Source organism: Larimichthys crocea, chromosome VIII (assembly GCF_000972845.2).
Source record: "Larimichthys crocea isolate SSNF chromosome VIII, L_crocea_2.0, whole genome shotgun sequence".
NCBI lineage: Eukaryota > Metazoa > Chordata > Actinopteri > Sciaenidae > Larimichthys > Larimichthys crocea.
The window spans coordinates 23,429,425-23,455,304 of NC_040018.1; the positions used below are offsets into that span (position 1 = coordinate 23,429,425).

Genomic DNA, 25,880 nt, shown 5'->3' on the forward strand with positions numbered 1-25,880 from the left:
GCAGAGATAATTCTCTCTTTCACATTGTAAAAAAAAGTGTAGGAAATAGCTACTCTCACTAACACAGTTGTGAGCAACTACATTCTTATATAGGTCACTTACTTGATACTGAGTTTCACATTGTAGCTCAGAGATAACTGATGATTTGCACAGGCCTCTTTATCTTTCAGTTATAGAGCGTAGCTGTAGAAATGATTCCTACTTGCATGTGTGCAGAGGCGTCACTTTTCTGAGATAAAGATTTAGAGGCAGTGTATAACTGTCTCAACCAATATCAGACAGTTGAGGGAAAGAGTGGCAAATATCAGACATTTGTATCATTCCTAAAACTTAACATGGACAATGCCACGATATACAGTTGCACAGGGACTAAATCTCTTCCCGACAGCTCTGGCATAATGTTACAGTTGTCTTGCAATAATAGTGCTTTTATCGATGGAGGAGGCCTGGTTTTGTGGCTCCACACTAGGAATGCAAATGTGAATAAAAGTTAACGCGAAGAATTATATCATTCTTAAATTAACAACAGTGGTAGATGCAACATGCAGGCATTTTAGTCTTTTCTACTGTAGTAAATTAAGTTTGAGATGTGGTGGAAAACAGCTTCAGTTTGGTGGAATGTCTCAGAGCAGGAGAGTGTGTGAGTGTGTTTGTGTACCTTAGCTGAACTGTGTTAGTTTTACAGCCGTTCAAATATTTTGTGATGTTTTGTCAGACAAAGTTATTCAGGCCTTTAACGGGTGAAGTGGGATAGCATCAGGCATCACAGCTCTCTTGTCACAGTAACCTAGAGCATCATATTCTGTGCCTGAGGTCATTTATGCAGCCCTCTTAACATATTTTTGTATCCTTAAGTTATATAAGTAACAGACTGATAAAACTGTAATCCACTGATGTCTGAAACACAGAGAGAGACAGTTTGCAAACCAGTTATTGTCTCTAACGTGAAAGTTGTCAGCCAGTGTTTAGGATGTTCAGATAGAATAATCTGCAACTGACAGACACGTAAAGCCCAAAGCTGACAGATGGACACCAGCAGATGATTACTGCTGGACCACAGAGCTACACTGCATCAGCAGCGAGCAATTGTGCACAGCTGTTTTGGAGCATATACACAAACTATAACAGAAGCTATGCACAAGGATAAATATCTCTCTTAGAATATAAAAACACAAAAATACTAAATAAAAATAAGTTAAAAGACAATAATACCCAAACCCTTATACCCAAATCAAATTATATTATAGTGAGGCAGTATGTCAACATATAAAGTCATGTTTTTAAGGGCTTTGACAGACAGTTCAGCACAAATGCAGTGCAAGTGACTTGCTGCCTCTCTCCTGTGCCCAGAGCAGCAGTTCCCACCATAGGTTAGTACTATACTATTGGTACCAAGGATTAAAATCATAAAAAAGGCTTTTGATGGCACTTACAGATAAAAATGATAATCCCCAGGCCAGAAAGACTAACATGGCTAGATGCTGCTGGTCCAAATGCTCCAAAGAGTAATGAAATGGAGAAGGTTATGAATAAAAGGATGTTTTCTTAGTCTGGAGATGGTGGAATGGTTAAGCTCCCCTCCCGCCTCCCAATGTCTGAATCCACATGAATCCACATTGGCTGAAGCCTGGATCCCACCAGAACCTTCTAACCTGTGTCTTGGCAGTTTCCCTCTCAATTTCTCTACTGACCACAAAAAGCAAAGCAACAAAAACAACACTATGAGACACATTATATTAAAATATGCTTTTTACTGTCTTCAAATGTTGCCACACCAATTACTGGTTATTACTACTCTGGAAAGAAAACAAATAAGTTCCATTACAATACTGAAGGATTTCATCTCATTCATGTGGTTTCTGCCAGACAAATCTAGTGGCACAGCTCCTCATTGTAAACCTCTGGGAATATAGGCATGCTATGAGCTGTACAGTACTCCTCCTGTAAGAATGCAGGATGGAAGTAGAGCCGTATTTCAAAACATATTTATGAGCTTGGATGGTGAACATGTTAAGGATCTCTACAACTCTTCACACGTTGAAAGGTTTTAATGCTCTTTTGGCAAACAACCAATGAAGTTATCATTACTTGGTCAGCTGTGACACATCAGCTCATCTGGAAATGCAATATAGCCCTAACTCAGCTTCCAGGTTGAGAATAAAGAGGCAACATCATCCCAATGACAAAGAATTTATAGTGGAAGTGACCTGACGACACAATGCTGTGTCTGGAAATGACATTAGTGGGATCGTACGAACCTCTCACAGACACCAAAAAATTATATAAGATTATAAGGTTTTAAAATTTGGTTTAGATTGGGATGAAATGAGATTATGGTATGATAATGACCCCCCCTTCATATGAAGTGCATATTGTGGTTGCCGTGGATACCAGCATCTGTCTCCCACATGCTGGGATGCTGTGGATCTTTAACTGGAGCGGGGGGAAGGAAAAACTCCCTTTACTTCAGTCAGCACTTCAAACACATCTGTATCTGCGACAGCCACAGAGTTCACATGTGACATTCACACTAATAACACTGAAACACTCACTATTACTGACTGACTGTTACATCCTGTGTGAAATATATTCCATTAAAGGTACAGTGTGTAGAATCTAGTGGTGTTTAGTTGTGCAACCCCCTCCGGTCGCCCTCAGGATTCAAGTTTGAGGGTGAAACTATGGTGGCCTCAAAATGCACAAAAAGCATGAAACACCATGTCTAGAGCATGTGATTGGTTTATCCATTCTGGGCTACTGTAGAAATATGGCGGTTCAACATGGTGGAAGAGGACCTGTAGTGTTTGTAGTTATAAAATGTTCATTTAAGGTCATTCTTGATTTCAGGTGATTGTACACTAATGAAGACGGTTATGCTTATCAAGTTCTGCTGAGCCCCATAAATCTTAAACACTGGACCTTTGAGTGTAAATTATAGGACAAAATTCCTGGAGCATGGTCTATTTATTAGTCTTTCCAAATACAAGAGCATATATGTAAGGAAAGGATTTATCTGCTCTGACGTATTATTTCTGCCTACAGTAGTAACAGTGTTACTTCCAAGGCCAAACATCGTATTAAATATATAAAGATGTTTATGGGACTACATTAAAAAAAGGCCTCTCACTACTAGTTCATGCACCGTTTAGTACTTCCCAGCTGCTTTGGAAGCAAGTCCTAAATGCTATTAGAATAAGATTACATCTGACTACGTCTCAAGTAGTAACACATTGCCTTATCATACAACTGGTTAAGACTTTTTCAACCAACTCATGGATCTAACATTAGCTTAATTAGTTGGCTAGCTATATCTGTTCAAATCAGTGGTGGACAGTGATAAATTTACTTGAGTATTGTACTTAAGTACACTTTTTTATCTGTACTTTACTTGAGTGTTATTTTTGGGGAATACTTTTACTCCACTATATTTGAAGGACAAATATTGTACTTTTTACTCCATTACATTTCTGTTGATGCTCTCGTTACTCGCTACTTTTGAGAGAGAGAGAGAGTGTGTGCACGCGTTAGTGAGGTGTGGCTGTCTGTGATGTGGGTTATCCGGCTCATGTTTGGCTGTGTTCAAATGTAACTACAATATGTAGAAATTTAATTTCTTGATGAAAGCAGCTGAGTCTGTGTTCTGAGGTTTCTTGCCCTCATTTGTTTATGTTTGAGCTATAAACATGCCTGTAGCAGCATCGCATCAGTGTATTGTATAATGACAATAAAGCTACTTTCCTTTCCTGTATTTTCTGAGATATTTTTTAAAATACTTTTATGTAAGTAATTTTTTGAGCAAATACTTTAGTACTTTACTTAAGCAATATTTTGACTAAGCTACTTTTACTTGTATTGGAGTAATATTTGACAAGGAGTATCTGTACTTTTACTAAGTAGTGAAGTTGTGTACTCTGTCCACCTCTGGTTAAAATCACCGGCAGCAGAGACCTGCTTTTGAAATCAAGCTAATTGTTTCAAAAATCACTTTTAACTATTCAAGCAGTAAATCTGCCATCCGTAAGAAATGTGGTCATCAATGTAAACAACTTTTTTTTAATGTCATACTTTCAGGAGTCTGAGGTAAACATGGTTAAGTACATTTTCATGAAAGAAAATCTAAACCACCATCACAACATATCATGCAGTTCATTTGACAAATCAGAATTAAAATAATTATGATACTGCCAGATAGCAGGAAGAAACTAATTATTACTCTTACTCCAGTTATCCATGTACTATATGGAATATGTGACTTCATCAATAGCTCAAAACTTGCAGATTTATTCTATTTGTTCCTTTTCCTCAAATTTCGCTTCTGGCTCTGGTATAATGGGAACACTAACTAGAAGACTAACAGTGGTTTGTAACCACAAATAGAAACACAAGTTCTGGTTGGTGTTTTTGGATAGTAATCACTCAGTTTCCACTCTCCACAACATAGCATTTCATGAAATCATAGCAACATGTGTCAAACCAAAATGGGAACACAGACAAGCTGGGTTTATTTACTGTAATGTAGGACAAGATGAGCTGAGGACAAAATAAGTGGCAGTTGTGGTTCCAACCAATTTACAAATTGCATTATAGTGGCATTTGGTATTTTTAAATCTGTAAATGAGCAAGATTCAACTTTTCTGCGTGCGTGTATAAATCATTTTGCAGGACTCAACGTCATCATATCATCTACAGGATATCCTACAAGCTGCAAGCAAAAGAGGTAACAGAGATGTAGGCATGAGTGGCGGGACCTTTGATCCCAACAGTAAAAAGAGGCCTCATCCACACTATAAACTGCCCGCACAGCCCGGAGCGAAGGACAGAGCGTCTTCGTTAAAGGGCCTCCATGCTTGTAAAACACTCAGAAATAGCACTGAGCATGGTGAATCTACAGCCATAAAAAAACACATAGGGTTTCTTCTGACATCACTGCTCTGATTTGGACGCACTGTTTTTGGGAAGAGAACGGTCTCTGCTGGGCATTAAGACTGCAAGGTAATGAGTTTCATTCCCACTGGGAACATCCACAAAAACACATAGATTGATGTAGTTATCGAAGGTGTAGTTAAATTTCAGTGATGTGGTGCAAACAAAAGGTTGTGATGTGATAAGTAAAAAAAACGGTTTGTTACTTTACTTTGGTTTGGGGACTCCCAAATAAGCATATTTGAATTCTTTCTTCTTCGTACATATCTTCTATAACATGACAAACATGACATTTTTCCTTATGCAGTATAATTTTTGCTGTTTTCTTTTGCTTATTTCTGTAACTCATCATGGAAAATCGATTAGAGGTTTCTACTTTAAATGACATATTAATTGGATTCAGTAAGATAATAAGTAAAGCCAATGTCAAGAAGAAAGATCCCAACATCTTGACAGAAAAATACACATAAAACAAGATATTAGACAGTCATTCTTCTGTCAGCTTGTTATTACTGACGATGAGGTTGGATATCGGAGGCCTCTACATTACTGGGTTGTTATTAGTGTATGAACAATATCTACTGCTGTGTGGACTTGTGATGCTCGTAAACTTGGATCGAATTCCATCAAACACTCATGATGACTTTCTGACATAAAATTAGGGGCTCACACAAAATATTTCAGGAGTAACTCAACCTACATTTTGTGCATTGACAGATTCCAATTTATACTGTATAAATTTGATAGCTACATAGTTTAGAGTCCCATAAAGCTGGCACATCAAGAGTTTGGCACTTCACAAGTTTGCATTAACAACCTCAGGCACCTCACACTAGCCTCATTAATCATCAGTGAACACAGGTGAGCTAAAACTAACTGGGCTGAGCCACAGGCAGTGACGGGGCTAATTCAGGCTTGCAGTCTATCCCTAACAGAGTTTCAAGTACATCTTTATAGTCCCAGGACAGGCCTGACTCACCGAGTCTTTGACTAGGAGGGAAATCTAATCCCACAAGTAGCCTGTGAATGTGCTGTGGAAAAATAAACCATTCAAAGAGCAAGCAGAGCTCAGTAGATGGACTACTGGATCATAGGGCCACAATGACAGTCCAAGTTATGGAGTGACACTGTCCAGTACTGCTTACAAACACTAGAAACTGGTTGGAAATGTGTACCAAGCTTACTCACATCTACATCCAAGAATTCATGAGTCATAATCAGATCATCTTTAATCACGTGTCCAATAAAATCAGTACTTCTCTTGGTGACATGCATGCATCCACCACTTCTAAAACCTCACTGCAAAGAGAGTCCAATACAAACCTGCACTGAGCAATACGTCATGTAATACACCTTTTAGAGCCAGAGTGTTAGCATCAATGGGAAACCCCACTCACCCCCAGGTTCTTCCAGGACCTAACTAAGGTGAAGCGGGCCCTACCTGTGACCGCGGCTTCCCCTGCACACGCATGTGGAGGCAGACGAGCAGCAGAAGAGTCAGTCCTGACAGCATTCTCTCATGTGGCCACAGAAATGTTTGACCAGTCACTAAGGTTTCCACACAAGTCCAGTGGCTGCTCCCGTCAGCCTCTTCCTTGCCTCTGTAGCTCTGAGAATGCCAAAAAAGCCCTCTCACTACAGAGCTGATCTCTACGAGCTCCCCTTGTAAACTGAGCTGGGGGAGGTGCAGCTAAAGGAGGTAGAGGGGACTGGGGCTTTTTTAGAGGAGGGAGAGTAAGAGGTAGAAAATGAATAGGAGGGAGTGAGAGGCGGGAGGGAACGGAGGCAGAGAGGAGAGTGTGGCAGCTACTGCTGACAGTAAATTGGAACCCAGAGAGGAAGTTTGGGGGAATATTTTCAATGTGACAGAAAAAGTAAGAGAGGAAGGAAATTCTTGCGGGGCTGAAATGAATGTGTAAGCAAAACCACCATGGTTAAAATTGTGTGGAAATAATTGGCAGGTGGGCATGCCATCTTTGAGGGATGCCAACAAATAGGAATTGCAGAATTAAGCAAATCTTAATACTACAACATCACAAACCAGAAAAAGAGCAAAATAATACAGTTCTGAGGTCTGATGAACATCCTCAAATGGAAACATGGTCAAATGAAAAACATATTTTTGTTGTTTCTGCTCACTCTCAAAATACGGAAAACAACAACCCAAAAACAATAAGATCCCTCTGCCCTCTTAACCCCCCCTCAAATACTTAATTACAAGCCACGTTGCAATACTGGAACCACAACTGCTGCAGCCAAAAAGACCCGACTCATCATATGGTTTTCCTATTGCGCCACCACTGTTTCCACGACATTAAATCCTAATTCACCAGGATATACTGAGGTAAGGAGTACACTCTTCATCCTTGTATCTGACATTTGGTTTTTTCATAAAATTATATAGGCAGACTGAGCACATCGGGGACATTGGGGCTGGGCCTGTTTCTGCACAAAGAGACTTTTGCAAGCACGGGTCTGGATTAAGGGAGAGATAATTGAAATCATTCCTGGTTTGAAGTGCCGTGCTGATACCACAACAGGCTTCTGCAAAGTCTACTGTAAGCACTGAAAGGCTGTGTCTCAGATGGCTGAGCACCAGGGCACACATGGTGGGAAGACAAGGAGAGGGGAGGGAGGGAGACAGATGGACTGACAAGATAATTCAATAAAAAAACAGAAAGACGAAATAAAACTGCTTTGTTTGAGTAAATAGTCTATATAACTTATTAACTCAGATTTATGTTGCGGGACAGGCTGTAGGTCATTCACCGTTGTAAATATAACATGGAGACTGACTTTACAGTGCAATAGATTTGATATGAAGTGGGTTGTAAATAAGATTTTATGTGTGGATAATATGTCCAGTGTCAAAGATTGTTGGTTTTCATGTTTTCAATATAAATGGCAATAAGGCTGAAGAATTAAATTTAAATTGTTCTATCCAATATTGCAATTGAAAAAAAAAGACATGTATGCATGGTCTATATATTTTAAAACAAAATGTTGTACCCTGTACAAAGCATAATCTCAAGTCTTGTTTCGACATGAAAATAAACACATTACTGCTTGTTAAAGACGTAAGGCTTTATATATTCCTGTAAGTAAATTAGTTTGTTTTTAGTCAGATACAGCTGAGTACATATGCTGGTGACAGTTGTTATGTAAATTATAATTAAAATTATAGGTTTGTGACCACACATGATCAATTGTTCAGCTCTAAATGGCACACAGTTCACACAGCAATGTTTTTTTTTTTTTTATATTTACTTGTGCATATAAAATGAGTAAAAAATGAAGAGATGCCAAAATTATATCAGCACAGTCCTTCAAGAGGATGCAAATTTGAGAAGTTTGAGAAGCTGATGGTAATATTCACCCTTTAAAACCAACAGCTATGAAGCTTGGTACTTAAGATTTATGTGTGCACTCACACGTGTAACACGTCAGCTTAACAGATTGCCAAATATTTGCTTGGTAATGATATGCATGATGGCATTACATTTGATACATAACACCCTGCCACCTTTTCTAATATTCTGTAAAGCTGTTTCACAGAGCAAGCAGAGCCACTGAGTGTATGGAAAAGAAGCAAGAAACAAATATTTCCACACCTGCTATTGGCTCGGATACTGTTGGAACAGAGTCATCTGGGACACATACGCACACAAATATATACCTATCTGCTGTAGTTCATCCTGCCATTAGCATGCAGTAGTACAGTTAAACTGTGAATGGTGCACTCAATCAGAATTGTTTTTATAGCTAAAACCCTCATCCTCTACACCCCTCACCTCAAACACAGACACCATGAAGTTGTATATAGTTTGCACAGTAAGCCGCTGAGCAATAACAATCCTTTCAGCCAACATAGCACAGCTGCAGACATGTAGGAAGGGAACGGTTCTTTTCAGCAGCCCATCCATCACGTTGAACCTACAGACATCTTCTTCTGCTCCCATGATCTGCCTCTGATCTGGACATATCTCATTATGGAGGCATAGCGCCCAGAGGTTGGGCAGGGCCAGACTGACTCTCCAATACACCCTGGGGTCTTTGTTTCCTTCAACAAGTGAGTCAGCCCTGAAGCAACCTTGGCTCCAGGCGCCTGCTTCCTCCAGTCTCCGACCTACACACGTCAGAGTCATGCTCTACAGCAGGTGGGCTCAACATTACTGTACACTGTCAGGGTTCGACAGACATACACACTCATACAATAGCTGTATTCAGCTCCTGTTCTTATTCCCTGTCACGTTTCCAGCCTGTCTTGGCATTTGCTGTTTGGAGAACGTTTAAATCCAAAGCTCATTAGCAGAGCCGTGACTGCAGACATTTTTAGCAGGTGTGGCCTCGGAGGAAAACACTCTACCTGGCAGCTGTAACGCCTCTATCATTAATCTACTGCACCTTACATCATTCTTCATTCATGCCTACACTGAAGAATGAAGAAAAGGTTGTACACAGCGTGCAAACATACTTTCACATGTTAGCAGCCATATTCACAGTCTCTAACAAATCTCTATTGCTTTTCAATCATTTTCCAACATTTCCATTATTTGAAGCACCTCTTCTAAACACTCAACCCTTTAAACCTAAAGCATTAAAAGTTAAGAAAAGGCAGATAGTAGGAAGAGAAAACACATGATTTTTATGCATCTGGGATACATATTAGTCAGCAAGGCCAGGCATGTAGGTCCCATGATTGTTCCCTTTGAGCAATATATTTGACTGAAAAAGGCAGGAGTGGAATGAAGGAAGGCGGGTTAATGAATATAGCAGGTAAAGAGGGGATTTGGGCTGGGAGGGGCAAGGTGTGGCTGAGGGAAACTGCTGTTTTTATTTGTCCCTTGCTTCGATTGAAAAAGCAGCTGACGGCGGATGGCACAGTCTGCGGAGCCGATATACAATCATCACAGTACATCAGAGGTCTCTTGCCGTGTGCCATCTTGAGTCAGGTGTACAGGTGCTGTGTGTGCGGTGTGATTTCAAACACTACAGCAGCTGATATCAATAATTAGCGCCTCATCTCTACATGTGCTGGAATTTCTCCACTTCTAACATGTTGTGTCATGCTAAATGGAGCTTTGGCAAAAAGTCATTTGAAGATCTTTTTCTCTTACATTACCTCACATGACTTTATTCCTCTGTAGGCGAATTTCTTCCCACACTATTCCATCACTTCTGCTTTCCCACACAAAGTCTTGATGTCACCATATGTGGTCAATGTTTTGGTTGCCTGCATTCCTCGAGTCGATCCATCCTTGGATGCTGTTCCTTAAATATCACTGCGATTCCGACATCCACTCCTACAACTACTATTGCGTAACACACTACCTCTCCTTCATCACCACTATGACCTCCAGGATGTCTTTGACTTTCCATCAACTAACTGCTGGCTCTACTTCACCACCTCCTGCAATGGCTACCCTAAAACATAACAAAAACATATAGTTTGATATATTGTATTGCTGATGCCAAAAGGCATGATAAGCTTGTGTCAAGGAAAGGGGAAGTAGTCAATTAAGCTGCTTTGAAGCTAAACCACAATGACAGATGCAACTGTTGTCCATTTGTGAGATTTTTTTCCAGCACTTTCTAGGAGAGAGCTAGAACCACTTGTCAATTTTTCATAAGCGTGTGAAGTAAATGAATGAATCGCTCTTCATCGCCAATGGCAAACTTGTGGAGTTTCAGTGATCACCACTTACAGTGTGAAGATACAGATAGACAGATTTGTAACAAAAAGGTGCTCATTAAAGGTGACATTTTGAAACCTATTTGCAATAAAGAAAATTTAAAATTAAGTGACAACGTCATTTTCTCTACTTAATCTAAGACTCAAACTATGGCCTGTAAAGGCTCCAAACCCTTGTTCTTTAATCAATAATCTCCTCAACAAGGACAGACAAGTTCCATGTTAACTCATTTATTTCTGTGTTTAACATCTTAATAGACCTGCTGGTGGCCTTCTGTCAATAAAGCTGTTAGGCAGCATCAGATAAAAGTCCAATTTCACAATGGGGTTTGACCCTGAGCAGCAGGAAATCCACAGCACAGACACACCCTCTTAGTATCAAGTCGCATAATATTCTCAAACAGCTACAATTATAAACACAGTTGTAAGTGCAACATCCACTCACACCCACGTTTCTTATCTTACTCTCAAATGAACCCTAAATTCCCAGTGCCCAGCGAACACTGACCACACATTGAGACCTCCAGATCTCTGACATTCCAAACAAACCGATGAGGCATAAAATGTGCTCAACTGTCTCTTCAATTGACAGCCACCCAGATAGCAGCCAATCACTGGTGTCAACAGGCGTCTGTCTGAGGAAGACCTGTGTGACCGCTGAGCGCTAAAAATACAACCTTGCATCCGTATAGCATACCCTCATAAATCTGTGTCTGAGACCGGACACTGGGATTCACTACCCTGTGCCCTTGAAACACACTCCACTGCAGAGCCCAACCGGTTTGTGTCAGCCACTCGGCTCGCTATACATCAACTGTCCCCAAATCATCATCCATACATCCTTCTTTTAAACCATCTATCCCTCCAGTTAATTGTCATCACTCCACCTGCTTAGTCCTCATGCATATTGAAACATCAGTTCACTGTGACGACACAGCTCGGTTGACTCATCAAGAGTGAATGAAAAGCATCAAAAAATAGCAGTTCAGTGGATAAAGCAGAACAAAATACTGAGTACAATGTTCCTATTTGTTGCTTTATGGTGTAAACTTCCCTCATCTGCACATAATCTAGTGAAGGTGTTTGTGTTTGTCATTTAGACTAAGACCAAGCAGCGGAAAAGAGTATAGATCTCATTGTGCAAAGCTTTCTTCATTTGACATGACACAAATATTTGAAGGTGAAAAAGAGAGGTCCCAGCTGTCGTTGTGCTGAACTGCCAGAATACAGTCAGGAAAGGGAAATTCAACACAGAGCTGAACACTTTTTTTACTCTTCCTGTGGTCCCCTATAGTCCTGTTTGGTACTATGAAATTATAGTCCTTGAAATGTGTTAAAAAAAACATAGAGTAATGAATACCCCTCATAAAAACAATCAGTTAAATTAGTTCAGATTGCTTGTGTATTAGCATGTAGGACTAAGCAAGCCAGAGGAGAAAATCTGAGCATTAATCAGAGAAATAACAGATCAAATGAAAAGACAGGATATGAACAGAGAAGTCACCAGTGTGTTGGAAACACATCAAATGGGGATCCCATCAAATGCAGACACTTTTCTTTTTCACAGCTTGAAAGAGGCCCCACTCACAAGGTTAAACACTCCCCTGTCTCTTGAAGAAAGACTTTATGAGCTGTAGCAGAGCCCAGCAGAGAACAAGTGTCTAACCCCAGAACCCAAAGATCTCAAGCCTACCGGAGTTGCACAGGTCACATGCAGCAAGCAAGGGTTGACGTGGGCCAGTGAGAACCAGTATGGGAGCCCAAGATCTAGGAAGTTTAGGCCAAAGTAAGACATCAATCTGTCATCTCCTTCACATCTTTACTTCTCAGCCGCCATTTGTCTTAACTCCAACTGGAATTCTCATATTCAAGCCCTCTTGACAGCAACAAGTGCCCTAACAAGTGTCATTAAGCAGGATACTGTATCTCTACTAACTGCAGGGTTGCTGCTAGCTGAACCTGACCTGTGACTCCCTGTGGAGGGGATCTGGAAGAAACAGTATCTCTATTCCAGGATTAACTGAGCATCACACAAACAGATATATTTTTGTTAATTCTTGTTTTGTTTTACTATTTTATTACACACTTCTGTTATGCTTTCACTCCAAGAGTAATCACTCGTATTGCAAGTGTTTCAAAAACTGACTTCAGCCTTAGTATTTTGAGCCAGATGCTAATGTAACATACTCAAGATGACAATGCATGCTGATTTCATTTCTTTGTTTAACCTGTGAGCATGCTAAAATGTGCTATACAATGGGAATGTCATTAGTTTTGCAGGTATTGTTCCTAAGTCACAGCAGGAAAAGCAAAGGTGTAAGTAATAAAGATGGCTACCATTTAGCTGCTTCTGTTTTAGGGTCACAGTATTGCGAATGCAGGTATGGCGAATTCTTACCTCCTGCTCACCTCGACTCTCTGCAAGCGAAGAGACAAATAAAACCTTTGCTTCTGGTGGCAAATCAGATCTCTGCTTTGTGTGCAGTTCAAAATTGTCGCAGCCTCAACCAAGAGCAAATAAATGTGTTTGGTTGACTCCTAAAAGGGACTACAAACCAGCAAACCACATCCTGCACTGCCCACATTTCACCTCGGCAGATGATGGTCACTCATCTGCATTCGCTTATGTGTGGCCATAGTCTGACGACTGAAAATGTCTGCTATGAAAAAGGAGCATTAGATAAATTTAAATTCTGACTCTAATGTTGGTAGACATAAAGTCAGCAGACCACCAAAGTAATTTAAATTAATGCTTAGGGGAACATGATTGTCTGTACCAAATAGATATTTCAGTCTCAAAGTGGTGGACTGACTGATCAAACTACTCTGCCGCTCCTGGAAGTTAATGCAGTATACTTGAAGTTAAAATGCCTAAACTGATGTCACAAGTACTAATTGTAAAGACAGCATCTTTCTTCAGCCAATACCCATAACTATACTGTATATGTCCAATAACTGAAGACAGGCTCTGCTGACATAAATCCATAACCATCTGCAGTGGGTAATGGTGGGGAACACCCTGTGAGCGTGCAGCTGGGGCTTGTCGTGACAGAGATGGGTTTGAGGTATCTCCACCAGGCTTCGCCAGGCAGGCTATATATCAGAGCACTCATCCCCCTTTTAACAAGTCTGCCTGTCCACCACAGTGGGGGAATGCATAAAACAGATGCAGCTGTCAGAGGAGAGAAGTGAGGAGTGGCCTAGGATGTTGTCTGATGAGTTTGGATCTGAGCCGCGCCCGGGTGCTGGGAAACATGCCAGTCAGAGAGGAAGACTCTGGCTGAGACCTCAACACTGCACTGGGTCTTTATTAAGAAGCATATGTCAAAATCAATGCTGGAATCTGTCAGTTCAATGGTGCACTTATTATCAGTAAGCATTAATGATAATGCAGTTTGAATTAAAAAAAAAATGGCACAATTATCATCCACATGTATCAACCCGAACCTCAGCCTTTCATACATGCTTTTCCCGTTATTTCATCATCATCTCCCACCTAACTGTGTAGAGCAGTAGGAGGTAGTGCAAACACACTACTGGGTTTAGAATAGTGCATGCTAGATAGATTTTTACCCTCAGCTGGGCCCACCACCGCCAGGAGAGAAGTGTGTGGTCAGTGATCGCCCTTTAAAAATACACACACCCTTCTCAAATGCCCTTCCTTGGTATAAAGAGAGCGAAGTCGCAGCTGAATGGAATTCCCACCATAAAGGGATCTTTCTTTCACTGTTCATCTGAAATGACTAACCACATTCAAGGGGGTTTCGGTGCCTCTGAGCTGGCTTTTCCAACGTGTCGGTGTGCACAAGTGATTCATGAGAAATGTTCACCATTTCCACTTTTAAAAGACAAATAGTAATTTTAAAGAAACCGATCAAAGGACATCAGGAAATCAAATATAGTCCAGATACCTCTCAAAAACCATTCATAGTCCTATAAATTTTACTAAAATTATGTACGGTAGTTCTTTCCGTTTTTATTTCATATCCAACATGATATAATCTAGTTAAAATAAATTCATTGCAAATGACATCATATATGACAAAAATTTACAGTCCAAAGACGTCATGTTATTGTTAAGCCATGGTACTGTGGCTGTTTAAACCAGAATGGTATACATTTATTTCTGAGGCAGATTAGCTACTTTTTTATGATCAGTTTTATGCTATGTAAGTGTTACAAGAAAAAGTTATAGGTTATAGGATTATATATTAAAAAGGACTAGGATGTTCTAATAATGAAAGTAAAGGGTCTCAACACCAGGTGGGTGGATTGTCCTGAAATCTGTTACAGCTGTACTTTGTGTGTGGTGCTAATTAGCAGATGTTACCATACTAACATGCTCAGCTAAGCATCTAGCCTAACTTTAAGCACTGCTTGGACAGCAGCAACACGGTTGTAAACTCTTATGAAGGGTTCACGTCACACAATATTTAATTAATATAGTCAGATTAGGTGATTATAGAGTCATACATTTTACATGTTCATCCCTAACCAATTATCGTTTGCTGTTTTTACAAGAATGTGCTTAAAAATGCCTTAAAAGGAAAAAACATCCTTGTTCTGTTTCACAGCTCTGCTATCTCAGGTGCTATCTGACGGCACCAGCAAAATCAGTCTTCTTTCACTTTTTACAGTTATGCACGAGGGAGTGCCTACAGAAGACTTTATTGAGTTTTTCATACCAGAAGAGAGAAGAAAATCAAAAGAATGAGAAGAAGGAGGGATGAGAGCCGAAAAATTTAGACAAACTCTAGTCTTCTTGGCAGGACATCAGTTGTCATCCATTATGAGACACTACACAGGAGAAAACAATCAACTGACGTGCCAGATGAACATTTTTGCTCCCTGGTGTCTTAAGTCTGTTGGGTCAGTCTATCTGATATCATGTAGGCTGAATCCACTATTAGTCTCGTTAGTATCTTAATGATATTAAAGTAATGTACAGAGCCCACAGACAGAGAGCAAAGACCTAACATCTTCTAGAATAAATGAGCTGAAGGCCTTGAAGCTTCTGTAATGAATCTCATTTCAACACCTATGAAAAATCTCGCAGAAACAAAAATTACTCATATGGTTTCTTTTTTATTTTATGTGGACAAAAAGGCAAAGCACTGCCTGTCCAAACCCATTTATGGTTTATGTCATCAGTCCCACTCAAGTGTGCAGTACTACTCAGCAGTTTTGAAGCAGCTCCTTGGAGCCATCAGAGACAGGACAAATCATGAAAGAAAGCAAAACCCCAGAAATACACACAAAGAGCCTGAACAGTGAGCTGTTTGGCTTGCCTACACTTATATTCAGGATGTGGACTGTATATACACAGGCACTAAAATGGAACAAAAAACATTGACAGGCTATTTGAAGTTGAGTGGGTACACTGTACACCAACATGAAATAAAAAACAACAGAGCCACCTTGAAATCTGCACTGTTCTTTGACTAAACTTTCCAGACCTTTGGATGGACAAGAGTACTGAAACTTTTTTCGTGGGCTAGTTGAACTGCTAGCAACCACAACAACTCGCTCCATCTTACCTCAGACAATCCAGGACAAACACTGACATGTCAATACAGCAGACAATTAAAGTTGGGCAACAATCCCTGGAAGTGACAAGAGGATGAAATCACACCAATGCTCCATCAAACAAAAGCTAAAGCACTGAAGTCCTAAGATATTGGGTACTAAGGTTGAAAGACCTTGATTTGCCTTGTTGGTTGTGGTTGTAAAACCTGATAGACATGAGTCTCTCTAAAGCCAAATTGAGGTTGTCTCCTGTATCACATTCAGTAATATGAGGTAAAGACCTGCACCAGGGGTCATAGGTCAAATGGATAAAGCTGAGGTGTTATTCAGGCAGCATGAACGGTGTCAGGGAGAAGTACCAAGGACCACACAAATGGTGGGCTGTGTGGTACGAAACAGTGTTTCAGCCGCAGTGCATCACCACAACCAGCACACAATTGATGGCTGTGTCTGTATATAAAATTAAAATGACAGTGAAATAACATAATTAAACCACATTTCCCTTTAAAACACACTCCAAATGTTTTGAATTAATACTTCATTATCATGATTAAGTATCTAAAAATCAGTTCATCGCCACAATCTGCAGCAGAGAACCACTTTGGGACTGATACAAAAGCCAAAACTTAAATAACCTCCAGACACATCTGCTAAATACAATAACGTTTATCTGTAATGTAGATTCAACCTCAGCTCATGACGTCGTTTATGTTCTCTATAATTAATTCACCTCTGTCATTTTCCAAAAGTTATTAATAAAGTGAAAACACCATTGAAATAAAACATCCTATTAGGTATAACAGATTGTGGTTATATTAAGTGTAGTATTGTTTTTGGCTGAGTCCATCAACCACCCTTAAAAAAGTCATTATATGTGCTGTAAGTATGTCACATGTTCAATTTGTTTCAGACACAGTTGTACAACTAACAATGTTTTCCAGAAATATGTCCTTCAGTATCTCCGTGCTATGCAAGGACAGGCTCTGACCTACTGGATCCCTTTACGTTTGAATGATTAGAGATAAATGATGTATGGTTCGGCTCTCATCTGAATCTAGAGTACTTGGTGCAGTAGGTCAAAGTGTATCACTTCTCAGTGTCTTGCACAGTGCAGTGTTTGTATAGTAGCTGTGTCTAAGATGCTTTCTACAGATGCAGTGTGTTTTAGTTTAGTCAGTTAGGACTATAATAGTGTTAAGTTTATTGCCTTCATGTTTTAAAAATCTAGCCTTAAAATAGTTAAAAGACAACATACAACTTTTGGAAAAAACGTGACAGTCCAGTGAAACTGGACTCTTAAAATCAGATCTGTACAGTGGCGTATTGCTATAACAACCACATAAACAGATGAATTTTCTATGACAGCTTTTCCATATGAAGCAAAATATAATATCCATCTTGGTCGTCAGGTCAGAAAAGAATTAAAAAGTCCGGTGTCCACCACAGCAGGGCCTGCAATTTTGAAACGACCCGAGACCACAGTCTTATGAATGTGTGAAACATGTTCACATTCTGGTATATCCTTGTAAAGTGACCCACTCGTAAAATAAACCCATACAGCTTGACTTTCCAAGAGAATTATTCCTGATGTCTCCAATACTAGACCATCAAACAGTGTAACATATAGTAGACCTGGGCAGAGCTTGGCCGCCAGGGTCACATCAAAACAGTGCACGTATTCCATATTGTCTCGTGCAGCAGCCACAGAAACTACAGCTAACAGCTGAAGGAGGTAATAACATGTCAGAGTGTAAAACAATGTCTCTAAAATGTGATCAAACAATATATAAATGAAATACTCTAAGATCATTTACATGTGCCTGACTGGCAATTGTACGTTAGATGGTTTGGATTACTATAAGTTATTAAATATTACTACTAGAGTTGTCACTATTCAAATCAAATCAAATCAAATTTTATTTGTATAGCCCAAAGTCACAAAGCACATTTGCCTCGGAGGGCTTTACAATCTGTACAGGGAGTGACACCCTCTGTCCTAGACTATTATGTCATTACTAATTTAACAAGCCTGAAGTATAGACTGTAGTCTGTAATCTCCACCAGGCTCAAAGTACAGCTGGCTCATGGAAATGTCTTTTTATTTTTGCAGATATCTGGACCAAGGAATTTGGTAAATTGGTATTTTAACTTGGCTGGTGTGCTAGAGAAAACGGTAAATTTCTTATGCTGCTGTTATGTAAAAATATCATATGACTGGTATTTATTTTTAATTGAGTTTGACATTTGTATTTATTACATTTAAATGTTTTGTTAAATTTTGATCCATTGCTTATAGTCTTTTGACACGTTATGAGCTATCATGTTGGGTCAAGCAGAGTGCACTAAACCAGCTGACTGTCAGCTGACCCAAACAGGCACCAGCGATGACTGACACTTCAAACAATCTGTTTAAGCTGCCAACTCCTCATTCTTCCCTGTGGTTCCTTCCTGCTCCATGCTGCTGTTGCTTCTGCTGATGAATGGCTGTGCTGCTTACTCCCCCTACTCGGCCAACCTCCCCCTGTTATGGTCTTTTTTTATCAATATTCTTGTAATGACATCTCTTGCTTTGAGCATGATTTACAGTGTATATTCCATATGTTATGGTAATATGTGGTTGGAGCACTTACCCCTCGAGGGAAGAGTAGAACCTAACTACAAAAGTATCAATTCCCACAATAATGTTTAATTTCTATGACGAGAGCGGTTCTGATTTAAATTCAATTATCCAGATGTTTTTACGTTATCTCTTGGTTTGTAGCTGGGGGGTGTGGGTGGCGGTCTCCTGCTCAAATGGCTAGACCAGCTGAGAAAATCTCAGTGTGGAGAGTGATGAAAACTTCTCCTCCCTGAAAACCTGCTGATGAGTTTGAATCCTCAAATACTTAGCCAGGAAAGTCTAAGGCAGGAAAATAAATGATTACCACCTGCAGATCAATAATTTTGTGTAATTGCTCAGTTTAGACACCGTGTCATGTGTGTTGAAAATCAAAATGTGATCAAGGCCAAAATGAGAGATCAGAGGGCTTTTCTATCTTGATTAAATCTTAATGTTGCAAAGGTCCTCACTGGATTACAACGCATGGGAAATACAAGGGGAGCGAGATCAGCATGGCCAACTGGAAATGAGCCCTTAAACCCTGATCAAAAGAATGTTAAAGTGAATCCAGCACACTGAATACATAGCCAGCCATAAGCAGGCCCACACAGCAACTTCTGTCTCTCCAGCTCTGAGCACACAGGTGTGTTTTCATGGTGTGTATTAAATACAGGGTCAGAAGTGCAAATATGTCCTACATTGAGATCCCAGATCTCCTGCTTTGTCCCGAGGGGGTAAAAACTTCTTCCTGACCTCCACTTCACTCCTCCACATCATACTGTATATGAAGAGCGCTCAGTCTGAGGCTGTGCTGCCCTCTGCAGGTCACAGCCATCACTACCTGAGAGCTAGTTCGGTCATACTACTGATTCAAATACAAAAAGGGCTTACTCAACAATAAACCATGTTCCAAACTGCACAAAAAAAGTGTTTGTGGCCAAAATATCACCTGCTCGTTCACAATGAGCAATGAAAAATTGGGTGAAAAAACTACTGATTACCACATATTAGTCTCCAATATAAACTTGGTAGGCAAGTACAGTACTGATCTTCCAAGATTTTTGTACATCATTCATGTCCTCTTATGTACTGAAGTGGGATAGTTGTAGAATAAAGAAGGCAAAAAAGATGGCCTGTGAATATTCCACAAATGAATAAAGCTTGTCATCTGAAAAAGCCTTGGCAGCTGATGGCCTCAATGACAAGGCTGTGTAGTGAAGCGTTGAAAAGCATGACTCAGCTGATAAAGTTCTCACTGTAAATCACATCTATATATCATGGAGAAAAAACACACCTTTCTCCTGGATGATTTTCTTTTTGAATTAAACAAAATGCTTACCGTACACATTCCTGCCACGCAGAGAAAAGTCTCATTCTGCCCACACGGCGTCCCATCGATCACCCTGTCCGATTGCCGCACGTAGAACCTGAACCCTTTGGCACGGCAGTTGAGTTCGCAGTGCTGCTCTGCAGGAGCTGCAAAGAGATTTCAATAGCACATTACTATCACAATGCATAGTAATTGAACAAAATAGAACAGCTATGACAGTGCATTAAATATATATGATGGACAGCACATAGTAGAAATTAATGTGCATCTTTACATTAGTGTGTGAATAGCTCAGTAGATACAACGTCACATATTAACATATGTTGGCTGGAACCATAAATGTACATTAAGACCTGTTTTGTAGCATAAGAATATTTAAGCACAAGCCATGAAATACTTGATTTCCCAAAAGACTAGAGGACAGAGAAAAATCACTTAGTACAGAGTATTACAGATACAAACAACAGACAGGTCTGCTATCCAGCCCTGGGGCTATATTCTTTAATTTGATGAGAGAAATTTGTTTTATACTTTGACCTCCACTTTAAAACTGTAGTGAAGTGCAAAATAACTATAGTTTAGAAACAATGTGTGTTTAGGTTCCAAGTACAAATTCATAGTTGGATAAAACAAACAATAAGATGTGTCCTCAAAATGCTAAACTTTGTTTAATTCTCTTTCATTTGATGACACAAAACCTGTAGCAAGCAGCCAGAAAGGATCCTGATCCCTGCTCTGTACATTTCTCGCTCAGGTGCTTTATCAATTAGATATACAATAAGGTCAAATGTAAGATATTTCTTTACCAGATGTACAGGAGTATGTTTAAGCACTGTTCAAGATGGGTGTCAAATAATCCAGACTCAACCTCATACATTTACCTGAGGTCATTTAATCTTTACATCTGCATTAGCCTTCAGTAAAGGCTGCAGCACAAAGACAAGACCTCGATGTACACATCTGCTTGACAGGATATTAATTTGGAGACTGTTATTTCCATTACTGTTCTCAGAAAAATTACATTTCAGGAGGTGTTTTGGTCTGTTGCCTGGATACTTCAGGTGAGTGAGGTCAGAGAGTTTTTAGGAATGAACATTTATCAGTGAGTCTACAGACAGGTGACATACTGCAGTCCTTACATCACAACACACCTTAGTTCATAAAGGTCATAGGTCAGGGAGCTGAAGACTAACTGACAGCAGAAATGTGATTAATGATGTAAGGTTTGTGTTTTACTGTGTTAAGACAGTGTAGAGTGCTTTTAGGTTAGAGCCTGACTATCACATTTTTTCCTGAACATTTTCATAAATAGCCTGTAAGGTTTGTTTGAACTGTTTGCTTTCTCTTCCTTTAACTTCCTTTTAATCTCAGGATTGAGGGTAATGGCAGTGTTGGTCTGTTGCTTGGTCGGTCAATCCGAAAACCTGGTAAAGGGTTAGGGTTAGGTAAGCATTAGCATGTTACTATTTTAAACAATTATTTAAATGTAGTTTGATGTTGTTGTGCAGTTAAATGTGCTCATGGGAGCTGTCTTCATTGTTAAACAGCCACCGTCGCTGATGGAAATCTATCTGACATGACTCAGGAAGAAATCATGAGGCAACTAGAGGCCGTTGACAGGTTACCAAATGAAACACACGGTTACCTGAAATAATAACAGGGATTTCTCTGGGTTTTAACATTGTTAGAAACATTTGGGATAATGTGTAATAAGAAAATATAGAACATTGGTCTAGTTGTTTTGATTTTTATCTAGTTGGTTTTTTTTTAGTTGTATTTTGATGCAGAAATGTTACATACTATATCTTTAATTGACAGACAGATATGCATATTGTGTATACATACATACATACATACATACATACACATACATACGAAAAACCCTACCCTCATTGAAAGGTTCCCACTCGTAAAGTCTGCCCATGAAAGGTTGGTTGTTGTATGAAGAACACTGAACAGCCCTGATGTGTTTGCTGGGTGGAGGACAGGCCTGAAGATGGAGCACATAGACACACATTTTTTCCCATGAAAGAAACAGAGGTAAATCCTTTAACTGCACATTTGTCATTGTCATTCTGCTGCAGTCAACCCTCTCTGTTTTAACTGTTTTAACCCTATGCCGGTAGCTCAAGCTTTTCCAAGTTTATAAGGCCTCGCCAGTGAAACTCAACCTCCCTGACATCGCTCCATATCTCTTTTGTGTAAACAAGCCCCTGGTCTGCCGTACTTTGCTTGAATATCTGTGTCATCACAAACCAGAGACAATACACAGAACCAAACACTGTTTGAATTTATCTTAATGCACAAGCTGGATTCCATAAACTTGAAAAGGTGGGCAGTAACAGATATGCACTGACTAGTCTGATTATACAATGGTCTGACTGAAATTGACTCTTGAGTTGTGTTCAGATTCAAATCTTGTTGCAAAAGCTGAGCCTGTGAGATGTGGTCTGGGTGTGCAAGTTGAGCTATGGCAGAAAAAAGAATGTTAACAGAACAGTATTATGTTTTTATCTTTTGGTCTAACATTTAGTAATGAAATGAAACTAAATACTACAAAATCTTTATATAGTCTTAAGCAAAATCAGTAATGTTATCTATCCATTAAATGCTGGTCTGGTCAATATTAAGAACAAAGTGCAGTATGCATACATTAATGTTGCAGATCCTGTAGCGAGCATGCTCGCCTGTGCAAGAAGAAGTAGGCAGGGGGTTGTAGGGTCGCTCTTGATGCTGCTGGGGTCCATACGTCTGACTGCCTGTTTGCACTCCCTGCTGGACCTGGTTGGCTGAACCAGGCTGGTAAAGGGGTGCCCAGACTTGGTTATTTTGAGGCTGCTGTGCCCTGGACTGCATGTAGGGTCTGCTGTAGCGATGGTGGTTGTTTGGGGGGTCAAGGTTGTTTGACCTGTGGCCACCGTGGCCTCTAACGGTGGGGTGGTGGGCATCAGCAGCAGCAGAGCGTCTCTGTCTGCGGGGGTGAGCCATCCCAGAGCCCTGTCCTGTATCCATCTGCAATGGTGCAACGTAAGGCGCTCTCCCATACCCATACCTCCCTGGGACGATGTGAGTGACCCTCCTGAAAAAAGAAAAAACAACTAAACCAGTGACTTTTTGCTTTACAGATAGCACATAGCACACAAGCAGAACTGAATTCAGTTTCTTATCATCTGAAAATATCATCTACTAACCCTCTTAAAATCAAAATCTAAAATCAGAGACAGTACAACAGACTTCATCTACTGCATTTGGATCAATGTCTTCTTTAATTAAGGGTGTTTAAGCTAAACTGCATCTTTTTTGGGGGAACCTATCGTGGCAATTCATCTGTTCTACGACCTTTGAGAATCGTCCAGATCCCAGTAGCAGAAATCTAGGACCTTTTGTCGTTATTTAGCTCCTTAGACTCCAACTCAAACAGCCCCCCATAACTCAACTGTCAGTGCTATTTGTTTAAAGGCAAGCACAACAGGAAGGAGGTCACAAAGCTGCCAAGCACAAGCCGAGTCTTTGACTCCATCCATAAAAGACTAGCCTTCCAGTAAAGGGCAATCAGATGGCCCACAGTGATGGCTCCAAAGAGTCACTTTTAGACCAGGCTGCTCAGCATGCAGCACAGCCGTACAGACTCTTTAAGGACTTGCAGAACTCGACAAAGCCTGGCGCTAAAACACTTAAAAGTACAGTTATTCACTCGACATCATGATAGTCAAATTAATTCAAATAGATGTAGACCGTTTTTTTTTTTCAGTATTTATTTAAATTTCTGAAATTTAGCATTTAGGTTAAACAAATAGATAGATATGGATCAGTGTGTAATAAAAATATAATAGATAATAATCTTTAACTATTTGACCTTATTTGTACCTTGTGTTGGAAGTTACACAGAAATGACAAAGTTAAAGGAAAAAACAGCATAATCTCAGTGTGTCTAGGGATTGATGAACACCATTCTTCCTAAAGATTTTCCTTCAATTAATGTTGATGGTGGTGGTGGAGAGCACTCTCTAAAACCTCTAAAATATTCCATGTGTGTTTAACAGGTTTTTGGATCTGGTGATGGAAAATCGATGGTGATTGTTACTCATTAAACCATGTATTGACCACTTGCGCCCTTTATGGAAGCATCTGCCTTTGTTACGTTACTTCATCTGTGCCTCAATAATTCCTCTAAATACTAAAAAATCAAAGCCTTGGAAAATTCCATTCGTAAGTACAGTGATTTCAACACCTCACTTTCTTTTGTAGTTCAAAATCAATCCCATCATCCCGCACTAGCTGGTCCAGTACCTGTGTCCGCCAGGCCGGGTCTGCTTCTCCTCCCTCAGCACTCCACGACTGCTGCTGTTGGACGACCTCACCGTGTCGCGGTGCAGAGGAACTGTTGGCTGCAGGGCTGATATGACATGGCCTGGTTGCTGGGGGTGAACTCCAACTCTTCTGGAGGGGTATTGGGATGGAGTGTAAATAGGCAGGCAGGGCCTGCTCTGCTCTTGTACCCCATTTCCACAGGTCCGGGAGCAGGTTGACCAGGCCCCCCAGGTGCCCCAGGAGCCCTGAATTTCTCCATGCTCTACACTGAACTCCTGTTGTGGCTCTGCTCTGAACTCCTGTTGCGACTCTGCCCGCTGAGTAACCTGTATGGAAATGAAACAACTGTGATTAGCGGCACCACGGAGTGCAAAGACACAGGATAGCCAAACACAAAATGAATGCCAAGGATTGATGGAAAGCCTCCATCAACGAGACTTTAATCTCCCGAGATCATGGCCTTGTATAAAGGCTCAAGTCAGTGACCTCATCTCATCAACATGACTATCCTGCCCCTCTGCCTCCCACCACTGTCCATGAAACAGACCTCTGTTCATGGTTATAAAGCCCTGATTTGGCCGATTAGTGGGTGTCTGTTAGTGGCCTATCCCCTATTGGCTACCTGTATTTCTCACTGTTGACTCTATCCCTCTGTGCAACTTTGCCAGGGATGTATTAGCAGTGATCACTGCACTCTCTGTTTGAGGAACCTGCCAGAAGAAACCCAGTGCCAAGCCGGCTTTATCCGTGGAGCCGCGTGGAAATCCTGCTCTTTAAGGAGCACTTTGTCTCTATTCACAGTAACCTCTCTAGGCAAACACATGGCCGTAGTAAAAGCTCAGCTGTCTTTGACTTTTAGCGGATGGAAAGAGAATACAGAAGCAGTAGGGAGAGTTGGCAGGAAAATCGTCTCCTGTCAATCAGCCTGTGCAGCTATTCAGAGAGACCTCAGAATCCCCCCACCAGTTTCAGTCTCTGTAACTCAATGCCACTGTCATTTCCCAGTTCAGACATAGGTCAAACAGCTCGACACTTGGTGGGAACACACAGAGCCAACTTGCGCTGACCCCCTCGAAACTGACTGGATAGCTGATTTGTCAGTCATCTTCACCCACGAGGCGCATCTATTAGTTTCCTCCACGTGGTCCCTGTGTCTCCAGAGGTCAAGAAGTGCTTTGCTGACAGTTGACATAAGGCCCCTCTGTTTCACTGCAATCAACAGAACGTTTCACTCATGCTCTCATTACAAGTTAACAGATTAGCACCCAGGTCATGTTCCTCCTGGGAACACTCTCACTGTTTACACATACTAGGACAGAGGAAGCAGGAATGAAAAGTTTACATGCTAGGGTGGCATTTGGCCACGCTAACAAGATCATGCATGCCACCTTCCACTAGAGGAGCGTTCCACTAGCTTGTGCCAACCAAGTGATTATACTAATAGATAAAACAACAAAAAGAAAAATTCCAGGGAAATGTTTATGGGAGGTCTAACATTG

At 40.5% G+C, this 25,880-nt stretch overlaps 1 protein-coding gene across 2 annotated transcripts in view; it reads right to left on the reverse strand.

The window, feature by feature from the left end:
* The window catches only part of thsd4 (thrombospondin type 1 domain containing 4), a 41,880-nt gene that overhangs the window by 13,707 nt on the left and 2,293 nt on the right, over nucleotides 1-25,880 (reverse strand). For both annotated transcript variants that reach the window (XM_019271509.2, XM_019271508.2), the window contains exons 4-7: nucleotides 24,361-24,707; nucleotides 22,723-23,149; nucleotides 21,958-22,060; nucleotides 20,080-20,216 (exon numbers count right to left, since the gene is read on the reverse strand). In XM_019271509.2, the coding sequence (XP_019127054.1) occupies nucleotides 20,080-20,216; nucleotides 21,958-22,060; nucleotides 22,723-23,149; nucleotides 24,361-24,707 (1,014 nt within the window). The remainder of the gene's footprint in view (nucleotides 1-20,079; nucleotides 20,217-21,957; nucleotides 22,061-22,722; nucleotides 23,150-24,360; nucleotides 24,708-25,880) is intronic.